The 22732-nt window shown below is 33.7% G+C and overlaps 1 protein-coding gene across 1 annotated transcript; it reads right to left on the bottom strand.

Moving 5' to 3' along the window:
- Positions 1 to 1468: 1468 nt before the first annotated feature.
- On the bottom strand, positions 1469 to 22218 carry LOC124359664 (28S ribosomal protein S31, mitochondrial). Its single transcript, XM_046812598.1, has 7 exons — positions 21919 to 22218; positions 20707 to 20851; positions 12894 to 12978; positions 10764 to 10887; positions 4591 to 4740; positions 3623 to 3843; positions 1469 to 1804 (listed from the first exon to the last, which is right to left on the bottom strand). Exons 1-7 carry the CDS (start codon positions 21948 to 21950, stop codon positions 1536 to 1538), a joined length of 1026 nt encoding a protein of 341 aa, XP_046668554.1. The 5' UTR covers positions 21951 to 22218; the 3' UTR covers positions 1469 to 1535.
- Between the last annotated feature and the right edge of the window lie 514 nt (positions 22219 to 22732).

Genomic DNA, 22732 nt, shown 5'->3' with positions numbered 1-22732 from the left:
AACATACTCTTTCAATTAATATATTGTAACTTAATATACCAAGATGGGATTTCATGCTACTTTAGAGACTAGTGGGGTGTAGCCCATGGGATTTTCAAAATAAGAATAGGCCAATATTCATACCAGGGAATTTAAGAATGTCCATGTAAAATTTCAGTACAATTGGTTAAATAGTTTGCAGGTGAAAGCAAAAAAGTAAAGTCACTTTCACATTTATAATATTATTAGGATAAGTAATCTGTAAATATATGAGTCTTGGATGGGTCATGCCACACATGAATTATTTTGCTTACACAGTTATTCCTCCAGTTATTTCACCAATGACTCAGATGTGTGCAGTTGTTTCTCATGTTCATGCCGATTCAGCTATTATCATTGTCAACATAACATCAGCTTCCAAGGTACAGGGTAGATCTTTACGTTTGTCATGTTTTGGAGGTTTATTCAACGATGCAATATTGGTCTAATTGAATATAACCAGTTTGCCACTTGTGTCAAAAGTGACTCATGACTGTTAAAAAGTAAACACTGTACACGGTGGCACTACCTAACACACTGGTAGTTGTGTCATTTTCAATAAAAGTACAATATCGCTAATTTAATAACGTAGTGAACTTGTTAATAAATTTGAAATAGTTTACTTAGTTATCAGTGGACTAAGATCGGCAGCACTAGAAAGCAACTTACGAAATTAGTTCTCAATTAATGGTCAATCTTTACAACAATTCAAAGTATCTTAAATATTAAACTTCCAATTGGTCGTATTGAAAACTGCTCAGTGTCTGCAGATTTTTGGGGGGTTAAGAATTTGTTCAGAAAAGGTTCACATATATATGTATAACTAAATGAAAGGTACAATTTTGAAGAGTTATCAGTATGAAATAATTAAAAAATGTAAAAATTTAACACAACAATAATTTCTGACCTCAAAAGACAGCACACTTAAATTTTTTAATTAAAAACATATATAATTTTTAGAGTATATAAAACAAGATTCAACAACTTTGTATTGCAATTTTGTTACTTTTATGCAGTAAATAGTATTATTAATGTTACATTTTATAAGTTTAGCAATATATATTTTTAATCCTTCTCATGATATATATACACATTACTTAGGGAAAATATTGTGAAAACAAATATAAAAATTTCAGTAAAGGTGTGTTGTTGCCACCATTCTTATAATCAAAATATTTTAGAAATATTGAAAAGGTCATGTTTTTAAATATGGCCATCTATGTACACAGTATGAAAATTGTAGATCAGATGATAGGTGACATATTGGTATGCGTATTCATAGTTTTCTACTTTGTTATGTTAAGTTTCACTTGCACATAAAGTGGCATTAAAGGATTAGAAATTTCCAACCTCGCCACTTGAAGGTTACAGTTGCATTGTAATTTAAAAAAAGTACCTAATACCATTCAAAATACAAAAAAGTGGGATACTAATATAATCAAATTAGAGGTCAATTATACATACAACGTTTAATGTAAACAAATCTACACAGCAATATTACATATATAGGTACTTCATTACTTAGTAATCTCGTGCTGCCCTGACTCTATTTCTACAGTTCCAGCACCCAGTTCACTGATTAAGTCTTTCTTCTCGATGAAGTAATCCCGGTACCAGAAAATGTGTTCCTTCTTCTCCTCGACTGTCAGCCAATGGTTCTTGGACAACCCGACACAGACCAGCTCCATGAAGTGACGAATCGGTCCTCTCTCTGGACACCAGCCTTCCAGGTGGCTCTCTAGGAATATGTGTTCCTCAAACGACACCTGCTTCTCACTATCTAGACCTGGATATGTCAAAATAAGTATTAATTACACAAGTCTACAAATGCTTCATCCTCTTATTTCTCCCCATAAATTCTTTCCTACTGTTTCAGGACTTATTAAAGTGCTAAATTCTCTATCTGGTTGTATTTAAATGTTCAGTTACAGTACAGTGTTGTATTAATTAAACTATCGCTTTTTATTTTTTTAAATAGGGTAATGCATAATTTTTTTATGATTAGGCTTTAAATGTAGAGTAAAACAAGCTATAAAAATGTGTTTGGTTACACCATTATATTTTAAATTTATAATTTAATACTTAAAAACAAATATTTTGAGGTTTTTAAACCAAAATTCCAAATTTAATGTATATTTTAAAGTTCATGGTGCACCAAATCATGTATATTTTATTTATATTCGTATCTAAACTAATTTATTTTGTTTTGTAATATTATTTCTACTTCAATAGACTGTAAAAAATTACATTTATACAAATCCCTATTGTTAAGGCTATCCAGGCCTAGATCAGGTGGAGGCAAATTGGTCCCTTCATCACTGGACGTTAAATCGTCATATAATACATCATTAATGTCATTAATTTGTAATTGACCTGTCCTTGCAGCCATCAGAAAAATAAATGGTACCATATTAATAATTCACTCATTGTTTCAACACCCCGCACCCAGCAACCCAAAGTAATAAAGTTATGTATTTTCACATGAAAATGAGGCCTACAGCTGATTACATTATTTAATTGCACTTTACCCCCATATTTACAATATGGTAAAGTACAATAGATTAAAAACTAAAACAAACTTGTATTACAACAAAAACAACAATCAAAGTACAAAGAATCCGATTCACAATGGCTCAAATAGTTTGTTTACATCGGCACTCAGCTGGAACTTTTGTTGCTTGTCAACAAACCAATAAACCAGTACTGCAATATTGTTTCAAATAGTCCAAACTATTCCTGAGAGGTAGCAACACAATGCAGAGCCAGTAGAACCCACCAAACTAATCTCATACGTCAGTGAAAAGAGATGTAGTACACCAGCCGTAAAGTGCCTGATTTGTCTGCTAGCGGAATTAAGGTACACTGGGCAGTGCTCGTGTTTCGTCCGGAAAATAGAGCATTGATTGATGTGACGGAATTTAATTCTGTTTTGAAAATAGCACATTATTATTTGTTTGTGCATTCTTTTAATTGCCGCTTTCCGTGTTAGTTTAAGCAAAAATATTAAATCCGAGATGCATCTCAAATTGTTCACATTTAAGAAAGTAGTCATGATCAAATAACAACTAACAATGCTAAAAGTGATATCTCTAAAGCCATGTATAGAAATGAAGATGGGTAGAACAACAATGCACAGCTGATGAAGGCAATCTAACTGCTCATACATATCAACTGAGCCGTGTGTACAGGGTTCCTTTTACCTTTAATGTTCAAGGCCTGTCTTATAAGGTGCAAATGGTAGCATCACACCATATCTTGTGGTTCAGGAATACCTTACATTCAGAAAATTTATATTAAAAATACAACTCCATAATGATTTATAAAACGCAGTAAAACAAAGAAAATACATATCTTTTTCAATTCCTACTATTAGCTTTCAAACTCTTCCCTTCTCTTTCCCTCCCTCCTCCTCATCCCCCCTCTCTCAATTTAATTTATGCAAACAAAAATACATTGCATAAATTAAACCACATTTCATTACTCAATCAAGTTGAAATAATTTCATAAAACTTCAAATCTTGTGACATGTTATTTAAAAAACATTTAACATATTAACTTGTAATAAGTTTTAACTAGACCTTCTCTATCTATAATGCTCTTGTACCTTGTTCATTATCAATGGGGAAGTGCCACAGCATGCCCTGATCCGTCCACTGGATCATCTGCTCGTAGATGTTAGTGGGTGGGTGAGTCACAGTCAGACGTAAATCTCTGGCCGCACACAACCGCCAAGTCTGCAGCTCACATGGTGCTGGCACAGGCTGCAGGTCTTTAAAGTATGTGGATGGTGCTGCCCCCAATATGTCCACTGTAGCTGCAGATTTCCTTCACAAATAACACATTGTTCATTATCAATGGGGAAGTGCCACAAAATGCCCTGATCCATACACTGGATCATCTGCTTGTAGATGTTGATGAGTGTGTGAGTCATCAGATGTAAATCTCTGGCCGCACACAACCGCCAAGTCTGCAGCTCACACGATGCTTGCACAGGCTGCACAGGTCCTTTAAGTATGTGGGCTGCAGCTCCCAATATGTCCACATATAACATTGTTAATTGTAAATGGAGAAGTGCCACAACATGTCCTATATACGTCTTTTGTAACGTTCCTTTTACAGACTAAATGATCTTTTTCAAAGAAATATTGTATACTTTTTAGTTCTCTTACTTCAGGTCTTGCATTTCAGAATAATTATTGACTGATTTACAAATGGCATGATAATAACTCTGTAAATGATAATACAAATATCATTATTATTATGGTACATAAAATTTTGGTCCACTGACTGGTTGATGAAAATGGATGACTTTTATGTAGTAGAAAGGTTGTGGAGTTTAGTAATGAGAAGTCTTCATATGCATGTTAAGGAAACGTAACTTATTCCAGCCTATTCTATAAATCACCCACGATGATTCCACTTACAGCGGGTACAAAAGCCATTCAGTGCTGTCTAGACTGACAGGCATACCACTACTGTAGCAGCACGTTTACGCAGGCAGGTATGAATAATAGATAATACTTCATAACGAAACTAAATACATTTAGGACTACAAGAAAACATTTATTTTACTTTTTTGGTTTCTTCAGTTCAGGTTTCAACTTGGGTTGACCAGGGCCATCTGTATCAGCAGTTGCTTGTTTTGCCAGAGTATCTCGCACTTGTTGGGCTCTGCTTGATTGTTCCCTTGATTTATCCACTTTCATATTTTTTAAAATGTCCCTGAAACAAACAAACAATTGAAAACTAATGCCACTTAAGCAAATATTAAAAATGAAAGAAAATTGTATTTCAAAATACAGTACAATATAAAGAAAAGATGGAATTAAATTATGCTACATAATGGAATTTTACATGTTTGTCAACATTTAAAAATGAAACTTCCAAAAAGACAACATGTATTACTACCCCAAAAGTATTTTAAATTAAAATTACACAATTTGCTCCTGATCATCCCAGAAAATAGATTATCTTCTTAGTGCATCTTCAGGTCAATTTGGTGCGTTCATCACTGTTTGTTGTACTGCAATTTCTTGCATGCTTAACCTTATTATTTAAGATTTGACATCCAAGAGGGGTAGAGACCTGTTCCAAAATATGTTTGTAATTGTATGACACAAAAGGATGGAAATAATTGAGAATAATCGTCACTTGATGAATTGAATCACAGGAACCATATATCTTAAATAGATGCTAAAAATATAAGCTTAGTTTTAACTTGATTTTTAACTACAATTGCAAATCCCCCAAATAAATATTTATTCTACAATAATAACTGCTTAACTAGTAACCATCAATATTAAAGTGTTCAATATCTTCCTTGACTATATTACATTGCTTAAACTACAATATCCTGAGTCTGCAATGTTTGTATTTCTCCTATATTTCTTCATCGATGACATCAATATCGCCTTATTCTGCTTAAATGCAAATCTTGTATGTTTGTGACAGGTCAAATTACGACATTTAAATATTCGCGGGGAATTAGCAGACTGTGACGTAAGTAAATCACATGTCATCGGAATTGAGATTTATTTAATTAATAATGTATAAATATGTTAAACTTTATACGGGAACAAATTCAAATAATTAAAATGAGTTTAACATAACCAAAATTCGTTTTTATAAAAGTACCAAATAAAATTACGCAAAAAAGCCAATTGTGGGATAAAATGACTTGCGTATTGATGACATCAGAAAGCACATGTTGCAAAAATTTAAATAAAAAAGCGATAGAAAAATAATAAAAGAAAATAGAAAGACTTAAATTGATCAATTATAGTGAACGTGATAAAATTCGATAATTATTAGAAAAGAATTAAATTATATTCAATCGTGAAGACACTGATTTGAACGGGAGAGGGGATGAGCATTGTTTGAGCCGATATGCGGGGTTTTAGCGAGAGAATCTTTCTTCTGTCTTGAGAGCTGAAGCAGGAAGGACGTGTACTCGTGTACATCCACCTGGTAGTGATGCAATAGGGAATTGTGCAATAGTGCATTAAAAGTTATAACCAGGCGATGGGATATTGTTTTAGTGAATAAATTAACAACAAAGCAAAGTGAATCCAATTAGTTGTTTATATCACATTAAAATAAATTGACATCAAAGTGATTTGCTTTGTTTTAATATCATTGACTATCCCATCTGCAAAGAAGTGTGGTAAGTAAAGAAAATAAGCTTTAGCTCAAAGAATATTATATTTCAAAATTTATTAAAATCAAAGTGATTGATGAGAACCCAGTGAACATTTGTGAACTTTATCCTGATATAAATAACCATATTTATCAGAGCCTTCAATACAGTGATATTCAATTTGAACTATCATTATTAACCTACTTAAAACCTGAGATAAACATAGACCTAGTGCTAGTGACATATAACGTGTACTTTCACTAACACTCAGTATACTTCCAACAACACTACAGACAATTTCCACAGCATAAGACACATCGACGTAGGAATAGGAAGTTTGATCATTATTTAAACACCAATTTGGAGCAATATGACACAGCCAACATGGGACCACAACACACGTTAAATAAGCACCTTAATAAGCATGTTTAGGGAGAGAACAATTCCCTTTTAAGTGTTATTCTGTCCTCATGGGCGTTTGACCAGTGCAAAAATGTTATCAAACAGAATAAGGAGGAGAGTCGGTACAGTACAAAGTTGACAGTACTGATAAAGTGCTTCAGTCACAGACGGAATTTCAACCTGTACTATATATAATTATGTTGAACACCTTAGTTAGAATGTGGGACCATCAGCTCTCACAAAAGTTATTAGTCAATTCCAAAGAGAAAAACTAGTCAAACACCATGTATTGGGATTGGTTATAATGCTTTCTAAGCCATTTTCCAATGTTTTTATTGCTGATCAAATGTTTGTCTCTGTAAGATATTTCACTTATGACAGTAACAATAGGATAAACAACATAATAACAATATGTAAACTGCATTTTGAAGGTTATCCATATTTAAAATTTAAGCACCAAACATTTTTCCTTGCATAAAACTTGTACTATCATGCAATACTACAACGAATAACATGTACCACAATCACAATGTCTTTTCTAGCAGTTACAGTACCAATGGAAAATCAATGAGTCATGAAAATTGATTCTAAATCAACTATTAGTGTAAACAAAATTACAAATAGAATGGAGAATGACAGTCCTATTAGAAAAATTATATTCCCTTTAAATTTTACAGGATTGCTCTCCAAAACATCAAATCATAATGGTTTTGAAGTCGACGGAGCAATTCAAATTATCATGAATTTCGTCCTTACATAATTGAGAAAAGCTTTGTAATCAATGGGTACATGTAAACTGATCAATTCCTCCTTAACACGTTAACTGCTATGTAACATACATGTACATTGCACCAGAACCTAAAGTCTAATCTTTATTAATATACTTACCTTATGCTCTCCAGAGGCAGCTTGTGGGCAAATAATGATATACAGGGTGTTCATGAAGTTCTCCCCCCACTTCTACAGCACATTGTACTAGTAAAAATAATGAAAAAATGTTATATAAACATAGGTCCGAAAACGCTTCGTTAGCGAGTTACAGCTAGCGAAAGATTTCGCCTGAATTCCTGGGTAAAGAGTAAAATAAAGCCACACTAAACTTTTGGAAAGGTTAATTAAATAAAAAATATCGTGGATTCTTATGTATTTTTACCTGATTTAAAGCTAATTAAAATAGGTTTCAGAACTGTTCCTGTAGTAGTTTTTGAGGGATTCAGGGTTTTAAATGCAAAAAATTGGGGCACGAAAACAATGTTTTTTTAAGTTTGATGTACAATAACTTTGTTTAAATTGGTAATAAATACATAAAATCAACAAACATTAATTGTAGAGAATTTAATTCTGAGAAAATTGATATATCAAAGTCTAAAATAAAACAGAAATAAGTACCAAAAAATCGATTTTATTCAGTATAATACATTACTAGCTGTAAAGAAATACCGTACGGTATTTAGTTAAAATAAAACAAAAACAAAATGTTTGTTCCTTAATGATGAGATAAATTGAGAAAACAAGATTAACTGTTAAATAAATTTGTTTGTAAATAAAAAATATCATGTTTTATTACGTTGTATTTTTTTTTTTAATAAAAATTTACATCAAATGTTAGAAAATAAATGAAGCAAACATTTTCCCATTATTGTTTACTAATCATCGAAAATGCAGTTTTTGTTTTATTAATTTCTAAGTTGGTAACGCACGAATAACAGCTGATCAACAATGCTATTCTGTACTGTTACGTTAGAACTGTGTATTAGTGGTGTTTTGCAAGCTACAGCAGGAAGATCGGGTTCTGTGAATCGTGTTATTAAATGCAATTTTTCTGTGAGTTATAATTCGATTGTTTATTCAGCGAAAAAAAAATGCCTTACTTATTTACATCAGAGGAAATACGCTGATATGGTTTTTATTTTGGGTTACTGTAATGGTAATGCTAGAGCTGCTGTAGAAGAATATGAACTACGTTACCCTAATAGGAGGATTCCAGATACCAAAACAATTTCAGGAACTTTTCATACTCTTCGGGAAACAGGATCACTACCAAGTACTAGAACCAATTATGAACGGAGCTGTCCAACTTGATGATGATATTGTTATTAATGCTGTTCATCACAGTCCAGGTGTAAGTACACGACGTATTTCTAGGCGGATAGGAGTTTCGCAGTCAACGGTGTGGAGGTCACTTAATCGAAACAAATTTTATCCGTTTCATAAACAAAAGGTTCAACATCTACAGCTAGGGGATGGTCCGCTTCGCTTGGAGTTTTGCAAACTTTTTGAAAATTATTAATCAACTCTCTGTTTTTTAAGCGTATTTTGTTTACGGATGAGGCACAATTCACTCGGGATGGTGTCAATAACTTGCACAATGAACACTCATGGGCAGAAAGAAAATCCACATGAGGTAGTGGAACAGAACTTTCAACACCGATTTAGCGTCAATGTCTGGTGTGGCCTTTTGCCACAATCGGCTGATTGGACCTTTCATATTACCTGTACGCCTAAATGCTGAGTTCTATTTGCATTTCCTTCAAGAAGAGTTGCCGCAGCTGTTAGAGAATGTTCCTTTACATCTCAGACAAAATTTGTACTTCCAGCATGACGGAGCACCTCCCCACTTTTCACGTGCCGTTTCTGCTTACTTAAATCATCAATTTTCCTGGACACTGGATTGGTCGTGGAGGGCCTCACCCTTGGCCACCAAGATCACCAGATCTATCTCCATTGGATTATTGCATCTGGGGATGGATGAAAGACATTGTATACAAGACAAAAGTGAATTCTCGTGATGAATTAATTGCCCGTATTATGGATTCGGCTGTGCAGATTTCTGTTTTATTTTAGACTTTGATTATATCAATTTTCTCAGAATTAAATTCTCTACAATTAATGTTTGTTGATTTTATGTATTTATTACCAATTTAACAAAGTTATTGTACATCAAACTTAAAAAAACATTGTTTCCTGCCCCAATTTTTTGCATTTAACCCTGAATCCCTCAAAAACTACTACAGGTACAGTTCTGAAACCTATTTTATTAGCTTTATCAGGTAAAAATACATAAGAATCCACGATATTTCTTATTTAATTAACCTTTCCAAAAGTTCAGTGTGGCTTTATTTTACTCTTTACCCAGGAATTCAGGCGAAATCTTTCGCTAGCTGTAACTCACTAACGAAGCGTTTTCGGACCTATGTTTATATAACATTTTTTCATTATTTTTACTAGTACAATGTGCTGTAGAAGTAGAGGGAGAACTTCATGAATCACCCTGTATGTGACGAAAATGGCAGTATAGATGACGTCACAGACTGACCTGCAGATCTGCAGGTATATTCTCTAAAAATTGGCAAATTATATCCTATTGGTTTTAAAGTAATCCTTAAGCCGGTCAAAACGAGCAGAACCAGTATGAAACAATAGGCTAATATAAGTTTTCAACTTGTCATTTCGATGTATTTCCATCTTGTAACAACAAGAGATTGTGTAGTAGTTGTTGGTCAATAAAATGGTTCCAAGGCATATTTGTTTGTCTCCTCGAACATTTTTTATAGTAACTGATTGTTCATCAACAAAAAAAAAACAAGTCAATTGGTATACCATTACATAGTACATCTACTAATAATCCACTGTTTCCGTTAAAAGGAAATTTCCCAAGACCCCAAGAACTGTTAGCCCATGTGGGGATAGTTTCAACATTGTTGCCATCACTAATCGAACTGTCGACAGCAGTGTTTTCACTCTAATCACTATCCAAATCTGATGTGTCATCATCAGTAGCACGTTTTCAGGTTTCAGGTATAATAAACTATTACACAGTAACTGCACCCAAACTAACAACACACAAAACACGAGAAATAGAAACGAACTGCAAGTCAGGGTCGACTCCGATTCACAAGCCAAGCTCAACACATAAGAACTGTCCCAGTCGAGAGCACTGAGCAATAGTATAGACAATGGCAACGACCTGAGATCTGTGTGGCACACACCGCTTCTGCGCCACTTATCCCGTGGATCCACATGGCCAGCATTGAAAATGTTAATTACTATAATCAATTATGATTTTACAATAAGGATTATTTTAAAGTTGTAATATAGGCTACACAATCAAAATAAAATCATCTTTATTACATTATATAATATGTATACACCTCAAGCAATTAAAACATTTAAAACTATAAAATAAAATAATAATATAATGGCTTACTTCAACGTCTGTGTATTGGGATCTGATGTGCGCAGTAAAATGTTTAGAAGTTCAGACTCTGTTTTTTGGACATCGCCTCCCAGACTTGAAGCAACATCTTTTGCAGCTACTTCTAATTTTTCACCTGTTTAAAAAATAGTTTCAGTTGGTTTCAGAAGTATATGCACTTCAATTGAGCATTGATTATAGTTTCATTTTCACTCTTACTGTACGTACTTGTACAATAAGTACAATATGTCTGTACATACATTGTACTTTTATTATACTTAGAATAAAGTTATGATAAAAGATTACATATTATTTTTGAGAGGTTACAAGTCCACTTCTCAAAAAAACAAACTTTTAAATATAAGTACTGTTTGATGAAACAATATTTAGACCAATCTACTTTCATGTTACTTCTTGTGTAGGATAAATTTCACGTGAGATTGTATACTTTTTTAACATTATATGCCAATCTCCATGAATAAAAAGCAAGAATATTCTCAAAGAAGAATATTAGGGGAAGAGTTGTTAAGTTTATAAAACATTACGGATTTAAATTTCTAAACAGATAACAAAATGAAGCTTCTCTTTCCCTGAGTTTATTCTTTTGTTCTTTAGTGATGTATCAGTGACAGGTAGGATTTAGTTTCAACCTACACTATCTGTTACATTAATGTCTTAAATGGGTTGATCATGGGTTCTGGCAATTTTAGCATTTTTTTTATAAAAAGAATGTTAAATACATAATACCTATAATAGTATATATCGAAAGAGAATTAAAGAAGTTACACATAGGTTTGGAAAGCATTCTTGTAAATATAAAACTACAATTAATTATGAACTATCTATGTGCATCGTCTTTAGAAATTTATCCAATATCTCAAATATTAGTGAATTTTTTACAATCATATTGTGAGACAATAATGTTTTAGATCAGAATAATACATTTAACATATGAAGCACCTAAAATCAAACCCCGCAAAATCCACTTGTATAATTTTTTTTGGCAAAGTGACAAAAACTGTAACAAACAGACCCACCACAATACAAACATATCTTTTTCACAAAAAAAATATTTAAATTTTATAATTTATTAGTAACAAATTATGAAAACATATCAACAAATATCTGTTTTCTATGGGGGAAAAATAGTCTTTGAAAATTCGGATGTGGCAGGTTTTGAAACAAAATGAATTTTAGTAATGATTTTGCTTGGGTTGTTAATTGCTTTTAGAAATAACAATTTTACAGGAATATAGTCATTACTTAAGGCTTAAAGGTATAATAATACAATTTTTTAGAAGATGCAAATTCTGTATTGTGTTGTTAGAGTTAAATTTCACAAATTAGGTTTAAAACTAGGTTGTAAACAAAAGATAATGTATTCATGAGCAAACATTTGTGAGAGTATCCTTTTAGATTACTATTTTTCACTAAATAACTTCAAGATTGTCATCTTCAATTTTCTCTACTACTTCACCATCATCGTCCTTATCTGGTATTTCTTCTGTAATTTGATTTTTTTCGTACTTGGAAGTAAAATTGAAGAGACTTCTATTTTCTCCAATCATCACCAAAGTGTTTTGAGAGCAGTTTAGCATTATCACTCATTTTCAAGGTCTTTAGACTCCCTCCCTTTTCCATTCCAACCAGCATCATTTGATGTGTGTAATTTGGTTTAGTTACTTTCCTAAGATTCTTTTACTTTGAATTCCATGTCAGCAGAAAACTCTTACTCTAAATGTATGGAATTAAAAAACAGTGTTCAATTTTCCATCTACCTTGTCAGACTCGAGCAGAATAAACTTTAAACTTTGGTGAATATTTACATACACACTGAGCACGCTGGGAAGTCACATGACTAAATTAACGCTCTCATTGGCTGAGATGGATGTGGCATAGTTTGAAACTAAAGATGGCCAAACCTACAATGGGTCTGTCGGTTTTTGACACTAAACCACATTTTTAACATTGCTTTGCAGTGGGATGTAGTGGGTTTAGCCACAAAATAATGGTTTATTTGAATTCAGCTTGTTTTAAACTATGAAATAGGGTGTATAACTATATTTGGACAAAAAGTAGATGTGGCGGGTTTAATCCTAGGCACCTCATATGTAACAATATAACTGACATTATCATAATTACCAAGAGGCTTCTCTTTTTCTGGCTTCATTCTTTTCCGCTTAACAGCTTGAGGTATCTGAATATCCTTTTTAGTATCATCTTCTTTCTAAAACAGAAACCAGTAATCAATTTAATACTTGTTTCAATCATAATAAGAATGCAGGTCATTAGAGACTTTAGGGTTTTTTGGAGTTCATACAACAGATTATCTATTTTAAGTTACAGCCTAAGTGATAAAAAAGCGAATGTGTCTCGGGCCTTTAGCCTGTCACATGCTAACTGAAGGCCCAGTGGAATTTTACACAAATTTGAAATAATTTGATTTGATATGCATTTTGTTAAAAAATTTTTAAATTTTACAAAACTTATCTATGACAACAAACTGGATACTTAGATTCCAAAATAACCATGAAAAAGTATTGTATATAAAAGTATTTAAACAAGGTTTGAGTTGAACTATACAACATCGTATTTCAGTTCCATTTATGGTCATAAGAAAGTCGCTTAATGGTCCAGTCACATGAGTTATTCTAGCTAGAATTCATTTCGACCCCTATTAGTTCTTTTCAAAAACACATTCATTCTCCTTAAATTTTTGTTGTAATGAGTTTGAGTAATTGTGAATTGTGCCTTAGACATGGTTTTCCTCCTGATTATCAGGGTACATCCTATACAATACAATACAATACAAATGATCTTTATTGACATAAACATGGAGTACAGTCATGGCGTCAAGAGTTTTTAAATTTGAGTTGTGTGGTCATCATGAGAAGGTCTTCCTATCTGCAGGCATTCTTCAACAACAGAGTAGAACTCCTTGTCCAACAGCCAGTCAAGAAGAGCTTCTTTAAAGTTCCTGTTGCTTTTTTGTTCTTTCAGCGTTGGTGGAAGGATGTTGAAGAGTCTAGCCCCGATATAGGACGGTTTTTTTTCATAGGCAGTCAGGTGATGTGCTGGGAGTCCTGTAGTTAGCTCTGTTCCTAGTGTTATAGAAGGATGTGTATCCAAGAATTGGACGAGTCCTTTGTTAACTGCATAGGTTATTACCTCACCAATGTACAGGTTGGCAACTGTCTGCAGTTTCAGTCTCTTAAACATCCCTCTACAAGAGTCCCGAAAACCCAATTCAGCCATTATTCTTATTGCCTTTTTCTGAAGGAGCAGTACCCTGTGTAGATTTCGCAGAGATGAAAAACCCCCATACAGTCAGCCCATAGCGCATTTGGGACTCAAATAGTGCAAAGGTAAGCTGTTCTTGAGGTTTCTGTGTTGCTGATTTGTTTGAGGTCGCTTAATTACATATAGGGCAGTGCTAAGTTTTTTGCACAGTTGGTCTACGTGGGGTTTCCAATTGAGGTCACCGTCTAGGGTTATCCCAAGGTATTTTAGCCTCTTTATATGTTGAGACATTGGGTAGCTCGAGGGCACTCCTTCTTTGTGGGCCAAAGAAAAGCTGCTGTGTCTTCTCTTCGTTCAGAACAAGGTCATTTTTCCTGACTATACTGTTTGGCTATACAGGCAGCAATATAGGCTTTAATTTCCAGCTCTTTAACATTCTTGTGCGACACAATGAGGGCAGTGTCGTCAGCATAGAGGAATATTTCACAGTTGTCCCTGTAGCGTGGATACGATGTCATTAGTGTATAAAATAAATAGTACAGGGCCAAGCACAGATCCCTGTGGGACTCCTCTTGTTATCTGTGCTTGTGTGGATCTAAATTTTTGACACCTATTGTTGACTACTTGAGTTATTTCAGTCATTTGTGTTCTTCCACTGAGGTAGCTCTGGAACCACTGATGTGCTACTCCTCTTATTCCTAGAGCTTTCAGTTTTTCTAGGAGATGTTTGTGGCTCAGGCTGTCAAAAGCTTTACTAAAGTCAAGTAAGATACCAGTTGTTGTGGCCCCTTCTTCAGATGCATCAATGATAGTTTCCACTAAATCAATTATGGCTGTAATGGTGGACTTGCCTCTCCTAAAGCCATGTTGGCGGTTGGTTAGAAGACTGTTTGTTTTCTAGATGAGTGAGCAACCTACTGAGTACTATTTTTTTCAAAAATTTTGGATAGGGTACATATGAGAGATATAGGTCTGTAGTTGCTGGCCAGAGAGGTGGATCCTTTCTTGTACTTTGGATAAACTAAAGAGTGTTTAAGCTGAGAGGGAAAAATGCCTTGTTGGAAAGATTTTGTTTATTACGTCAATTATCGGGGTTATCACTTCAGTTTTGCAGTGTTTCAGGATCGTTGACGAGATCTCATCTATCCCAGAAGATGGTTTTTGATTTTAAAAATGATATTGTTTTGTCTATCTCCATTCTATTTGTTGGTCTAAAGCCCTCTTCAAGAGACACAAACTCACTCTCATGGATTGTGGGGGTATTTTCAAAGGTGCTTGTTGGGAGTTTGATAGAACTTGTTTCTGCAGCATTAGCAAAGAAGTGATTCATGTGTTCAGCTATTTTTTGGGGGTCTGTTATTGTTGAGCCTTCTATGTCAATAGATTTTATATAATTTTTTTGAGATTTATTGCTGTAGCGGTTTATTGTTTATTATTTGCCAGACTGCTCTGGTTTGGTTCTCTGCATTGGCAATGTAGTGGATTGCAGTTATCCTTTTTAAGGTTCTTCAGTAGGAGATCATATTCCTTTTTCCTGTCGTTGGCTTGTTTTTTATTTTCCACTGTGCTCATCAGGATTGATTTATTTAGAGCTGCAGTATATGCTCCTTTTAACCTCATCAGCTCAAGCTCTTGTTCTTGGTTTGTATTGATATTTTTTTCTCTTTGATCTTCTTGAGTTTACAATGGGACAAGCTGTATCGAGTGCTTCACTTATGGTCTTGTTAAATTCTGTATATGCCTGGTCTGCATCCTGCTTGTTTAAGACAGCTTCCCAAGTTTCACGTGCTAGAATTCTTTTTAGTTTTTGTAGGTTTCGAGCATTGAAGTACCTTCGAGATGTTCTTGGTATTACAGCTTTATTAGGTTCCAGGTTTATTTTGCATATCTGCCCCGTGTGGTCTGATAGGGCTTGTGTGAAGAACTGCAGTGTCAATCTCCTCTGTTGGCATCAGGTTTGTTGCGATTATATCTATTGATGTTTCTGAGTGAGAGGTGATCCTTGTTGGTGGTAAAGGAATCCTGACGATACCATGGCTCATGAGAACTTCATTCAGGAGTTTATTGTCGTCTCCGTCAACCAGGCAGTCCACATTTATGTCCCCAGTTATGATAATTGGACTTTTCCAGGTAGGGATGTCGTCAAGTATATTGTACAAGTTATCAAGGGCCGTCTCGAGATAATGGTAAATAGGAGGGTCTGTATATACCTAGGATATATAGTTCTGAGTGTTTGGTTTTGATTTTTATGAGTTGCGTTTCACAAACAAGTTCTATTTGTTTTCCTGTGATGTCGATGCAGGAAATTTCATTGCCTAGGTTTTTATTGGCATAGATAGCAACTCCACCTTTTCTATGCTCAAGTCTTGAGAATCCCCCAATATACTCATAATTATCAAGTCGGGTGTTTATAAGTTTTTCCCTTAGAAAGACCATGTTCTGTTAGTACAACTATGGTGGGATCAGTGAGTTTGAGAGTTCGTGGTTTAGCCTATCAATTTTACTCCCAAGGCCATTGATATTTTGGTGGAAAATTGTGATCTTGGCTGGCAGAGTTAAGGGCTTTTTCTTAGATTTTGTTATGTTTTTGCCAGTGGTTTGGTTGAGGGTCCTAAAAAAAAAGAGTTTGGGTGTTGCTGTATCTGTACTTGGGTTGGTGGTATCTGCTTGGGGTGAGATCAAGGTACTTTTAAAGGTTGGGGTTTCAGAGTGACTAATCGAGGCTGATAATCTTTCCTTGTGTTGGATATTTATATCTTTGAAGTAATCTATATGCTTCATGTTGTTCTAACCACTATTGTTCTAATTCGTCTGCGATAAAGTAGTTCACCTGAAGTCATATTGTGTCAGGAACACCATGTGTTGCAAACAAAGTTCGAAGGACTTTTATTACTGATCTAGTCTGCAGAAAGTACCTAAACTACCTCTAACTACTTACTGTACAAACCAACAACAATCAAAACAGTTTTTTTGGAAAGGGCTAACAAAATCAATGTGAAGACAAGACCAGGGTTGTATTTTTTCTTTTCCAAAGGTAGGACATGTGAAGAAGTTTCACAAAACGTCTTAATGAGACTAATATGATAACCATAGTTCCCCAGAGTAAACACTGTTTGTAATAAGAAATAGAATGTTGACGTGAAATGAAATGTGTTTACTTCAGATTAGAGTCAAGATTCAGCCAACCATTTACAGTACAAAAAATTATTGTTAACAGAAGAGGATCCTTTCCTGTCTCCATTGCAACTATATCAGCAGTTACAGGCAAAAATGGAACTCCGCCAATGATTCAAAGTGCTTCTCTATCTAGCAGTTTATTTGCTCTATCCTATCTTGTTATAAAGATTTTTTTTCATTCAGCTAGGAAGAAGCTGAAAACAAACTCTTTGTATTGTTTCGTAATCAGAGACACAGAGACCATAAAATCAAGTGTAACCTAGATAAAGAGGTGTTCTCATTGTCTCATCAGGTGCACAATTGAATGCACTACAATTTTTTAAATTCAATTCCAAAACATGGTGGAGAAACCGAGTTTACTACACAACCACAGCTATAGTAGGAAGGATTGATTCAATGCGAGTGTCGAGTTCCACTCCAAGTCTGTGCATCAGATTTCAGATGCTACATTAAGTGAAAAATTTACATTAAAAGTTTCCATTTGACTATCATGAAACGTAACTGTTACACCCCATTAAAAGTGGGTCGTTTCAACTGGAACTGCACTGTGACTACAAAAAAGTAAAAGGTTCCACTGGAACTGTTATGACAAGGCAATCATTGCAACAAATACTTGCTGTAGAAACGATTCTGGTACTGATATGGAACAAGAGCTGCAAAAATGAGATAACCGTGACACTATATGTTGCAATGAGTCTAGACAGGCTGTTATTATTTCCATCTTTTTCATTCCCCTTAAACTTTGTAAATCTTTAACAATGTTTTTTATAATTGTTATTCATTTTTAATTATAATCACTAAGTAGCTTTTAACCCTTTGGCCGCTGGGCGCGTCTGACTACCCAAGACCGCTGCCGCCTAAATAGCCGTTTTGTTAGTACTCTACATATATCATTCTAAAAACCACACTTTTGACGCTAGAACGATAACTTTTGTTTTGTTTTATTTGTAAACAACCACTGCATCAATTGAATATATTTTACTATAGATTTATATATTTTAGCATATTTAAAAATGACTAAAACCTAAAAAGAAAAAAATTTTAATTTAAATTTTGAGTTTTAACCAAAATATCACTATTACAAAAAAATATTTTTACTGTAACATTTGTTTTTATTATGAAGTATATTTTATATTGAATACTTGTACAAATGTTCAATGAATTATATTAATAAATAACAGAGAAAATAGTTTTTTTTCCAAAACATGACAATTTCTATTTATAACAAATTCTTACCTTACGGAGGCATAAGCAGTGCAGGTTCTATGTTGTAGATATTAGACGGTTTATGGCAATTAGTTCACTTCATCACAAAAAATAAGTAGTCTTTCCCAGTATTAGTAGAATTTAAAAATTAAAAACTAAAAATATTTACACTGTTATTTACAAAATTAATGTTTACGACACTTTTCTCTTATTAGCACCTGTGCTTAGTCAAGCACAGAGGATGAACTCCTTTATTGCATTGTTTGCAAGCATGGCGATTTTCTTTTCTTTTACCACCGGAACTTGTACTTTGGGCACTGCATACAGAACAATTTCGTTGTTTATTTTCAGGTAAGTGGTATAAGTGGTAAAGAGGCTCACTTCCAAAACTTGCAACCGGTGCAGGTTCCCCAATCCATTCCTCAGTTATGGCTTTGATAATTGAAATTTTAAATGCTAGTCTAGAAAGGGGCTTATCAGTATTCAATTTGTAAAGAATGTAAAGGTTTACTAAAATCCTTGAAAAAATGTAAAATGCTACTTTTTTCCAATAGCGTAGAGTGCGCCGTTCATCCAAATAGCAGTATAACATTTGGTTGGCGGAATCAACCCCACCCATGAACGCATTATAATGACGTATCTTTTTAGGCCTACTAGTTATAAACACTTTATTTCCTTTTTTTTTTCGATTTCAGTTCATCAATTGCCGTACTGTCCGTTGACAACAATAGTAACCACAGCGTTCCCGTGCAACGAGCAACAGCTGACTACAGACTGATGTATTTGAATCATGTGACTATTGCGAAACAGTGGTACCAACATATGAATATCAAATATAGTTAATTTGGACTTTTGGGATTGGAAATCACAAAACTAGACCTTTCTATATCTTTAAATAACGATATTACGAAACGTCCTCGTTCAAGGACGTTTGTGGTTTTCGGCACAAAAGCCGACGTCCTCATATGAGGATGTCAGCGGCCAAAGGGTTAAAATAATGTTTGATATTTTCTTGTTTTATTTATTATTAACATTTAATGTTGATCTTATTATAATTTTTAATATACCTTATTTGATGTACATTATAATACCTTTTTTAATTTCACTTGTCTATAAATTTAAAAAAAATTTCAACCATTATCAATATTAGTACTTTAGCTTAATAATGTTGCAACTTAACAAAAATACAATAAACAGGACACAACATTTAGTGACTCTGGAGTAAGCTGTTTATTTGAAAAATGGGTACTTTGGGATTATACCGACCACACCCAGACATGAATCGTTATTTCACATTTCGTTTCTACTGATTACTAGATTAGCGTAGAACAATATTTCGTCCATATAAACAGGAATTGTCTTATCGCAAACCCCTCCCCATCCTCAGACAGAGGTCAAAGTCGAGCGTCTAGTAGATAACGTGATTGCAGAGTCTCGCCGCCCGTTCAGCGGGTGCATCGCTTTGTTGTACTTCCGTGTTTTACCTCTACATTTCTCCAAACACAAAAATTCAACAAAAAAAACAAACATTTACCAAACTAAACTCTTTATTAAAAAAACACTAAAAACTTTTTTTATTCTTGATCACATTCCGCCACCCAAAATGCGAGTGCCTCCGGCCATCAGCGCGGGCTTTGGCAGCACCTTTGGTGCTGCCCCGCGCTGATGTCGACGAAAGAAAAACATCCCTCGAGATAGTACCTATCAGTAAAATATCAAATTCTAGAGGGGCTAATCAGAAATATAAATTGAATTGTAATGGAAAGGCAATTATGTACCGTGCAAATCACGTGATGCCGCGCGGCCTGCCGTAATCAGGATTCTCGAGAAAGATAAGATAACAGCGACAACAATACCGATCACAATACCTGGAAATGCTTGTAAGTTTGTAATTTTGTAATTGAAGAGTTGTTTTTTCGTTCTATCATGTTTGTTTCTATAAATTTCTATTTTTGTGTTCTTCATACTGGTGTGGTCGGTATAATCCCAAAGTACCGAAAAATGTTTTGAATTACTGAAAAGACACAAGGGACTAATATCAAACTTATACATTTTTCATTCAATTTGATCAAAGTTGTCTATGAAATTATAAAAGATACATCCAGAAATATTCAAAACAATTCAATTCACAAAAATCTTCATCCATACTAACAAATTTAAGTTATTAATTGTGAAAAAAACACATTATTATATGTACTTGTGTTTTTTGTTTAATGACAACTTCAGGTTATAGAGAAGTTATTTTGTTTATAATAAAGGATACCATGCATGTTTCCATGGGGAAGTATTTAATTTATTCGGTTGGCTAGTTTAAGATAATCTTAACACAAACCTGGATCATCAACTGCAGCAAATCATTGAGTTTATTGGCAACTTTATCTTTGTTCTCATTCTTTTCATCTTTTCCTTCCACTTCATTCTTTTTTGATGTAAAGACAGATGAACAAGTAAAACTGCGTAGTTGACTATAGTTCACACTGAAACAACATTGATAAATTAAATAAATACTAATATACAATTCCGAATTCATGGGATAATGACTAGCCCCAGACTCTGTTAAAAAGCGTGTCCATAAGAGCACAACCTCGTGATAGTAAACAACAGTATGGTGAAAAACCAGAATAAATGCAATAGTCAAAATTCAGGTAGTAGGCAAGCTCATAAATCCCAAACATCTTCAAAGGTCAACTCTAAGAAAAAAATTGATTGTGGTTGGAGGAGTTATAATGTTGAATATTGTGGTAAAAACTTAAGTACGGAAGTAGCACATACCCCAAAACCATAGAGTATTATGTGGTGGTGGACTAAACGAGGAAAGATTCCTCAAACTCATTACATAATGGTGATGGTAAGTTAAGCTCAGTGCTTGGAGGGAATGATCTGTGCCCTTTTATCAGACAGTCACAAGTAATTTAAACCTCCAAAGGTGGCATTCCATAATTTATGGACTTCATGACGTTTACTGCAAAAGAGAGAAATGAGCAAATTTTTGGATTTGGTTAGAGTTTAGTGAAGTGTATTAAGCTATGGAATTCTAATGTTTGTTTCGTAAATTCATATAGTTGCTATAAGATTACCATGCATTCTACTTTAAATTCTATTGCATTATTAAGTTCTTTAAATGAAAATTTAATTAATAAACCGCAAGGCCTACGAAGATTACAAATTTCCTAGTAATCTGATTTAGCCTATAACATAACCTATCTATCGGCCTGGACCTGTGTTATTTTTTTTTAATAAATTTAATACAAGATATCAGTATTTATTGGATTGTGTGATTACTATTAACAATTAAAAATCAACTGTGTTTCTGACGATGTAAACTTCAGTCATTAGAACTACCTACAAATTTTAGCACAAAAAATAGTGAATGTATTAATTTGTCATCTTAATATGGAAAAATTACTGTCCAAATATGGAAAGATTGAAGAAGATAAGAAGCCCTTTTCCAGCATAACCAAATAATTTGTTATATAGCTTATTATGGGCTAAGCCTGGTTACATTATTAAGTTAAAGGCTATTTCAGAAAATTTATCCGCTTACCTTCTACTCAAATATCTTTGTAAACTTATCATTTTTAAAAAGGTTACTTGGAATATAACTGAAAAACTAAATACAGTTTGATACCGATATTTGTTTTAAATCTTTCAAAAAATAAAATTCAACCAATTGTGTACAACATAAATAAAAATTAAATAAACAAGAAATACTCAGAATATAGGTTTTAAATTTCCATTTTTATGGACGACAATGATAACCAACTAACCAAGTTAACAGTTAACCAAATTCATAAATACACAGTTACTAGGTTAGGGCATGCAGACGATACCTAACCAGTAACCACACAATATACTGAATGAAATGAAATGTTTAAATCATACATCTACAAACAGACCCACGGATAAAATACCTGATGCAGTTTTATATATATATATATATATATATATATATATATATATATATATATATATATATATATATATAATTATTATATATATATACAGGGTGATTCATGAAGTTCTCCCCCCACTTCTACAGCACATTGTACTAGCAAAAAATAATGAAAAAAATGTTATATAAACATAGGTACGAAAACGCTTCGTTAGCGAGTTACAGCTAGCGAAAGATTTCGCCTGAATTCCTGGGTAAAGAGTAAAATAAAGCCATACTGAACTTTTGGAAAGGTTAATTAATTAAGAAATATCGTGGATTCTTATGTATTTTTACCTGATAAAGCTAATAAAATAGGTTTCAGAACTGTACCTGTAGTAGTTTTTGAGAGGATTCAGGGTTAAATGCAAAAAATTGGGGCACGAAACAATGTTTTTTTAAGTTTGATGTACAATAACTTTGTTAA

Source organism: Homalodisca vitripennis, chromosome 4 (assembly GCF_021130785.1).
Source record: "Homalodisca vitripennis isolate AUS2020 chromosome 4, UT_GWSS_2.1, whole genome shotgun sequence".
NCBI lineage: Eukaryota > Metazoa > Arthropoda > Insecta > Hemiptera > Cicadellidae > Homalodisca > Homalodisca vitripennis.
The sequence above is the reverse complement of the archived record's forward strand: the minus strand, read 5'-3'. Positions and strand labels throughout refer to the sequence as shown.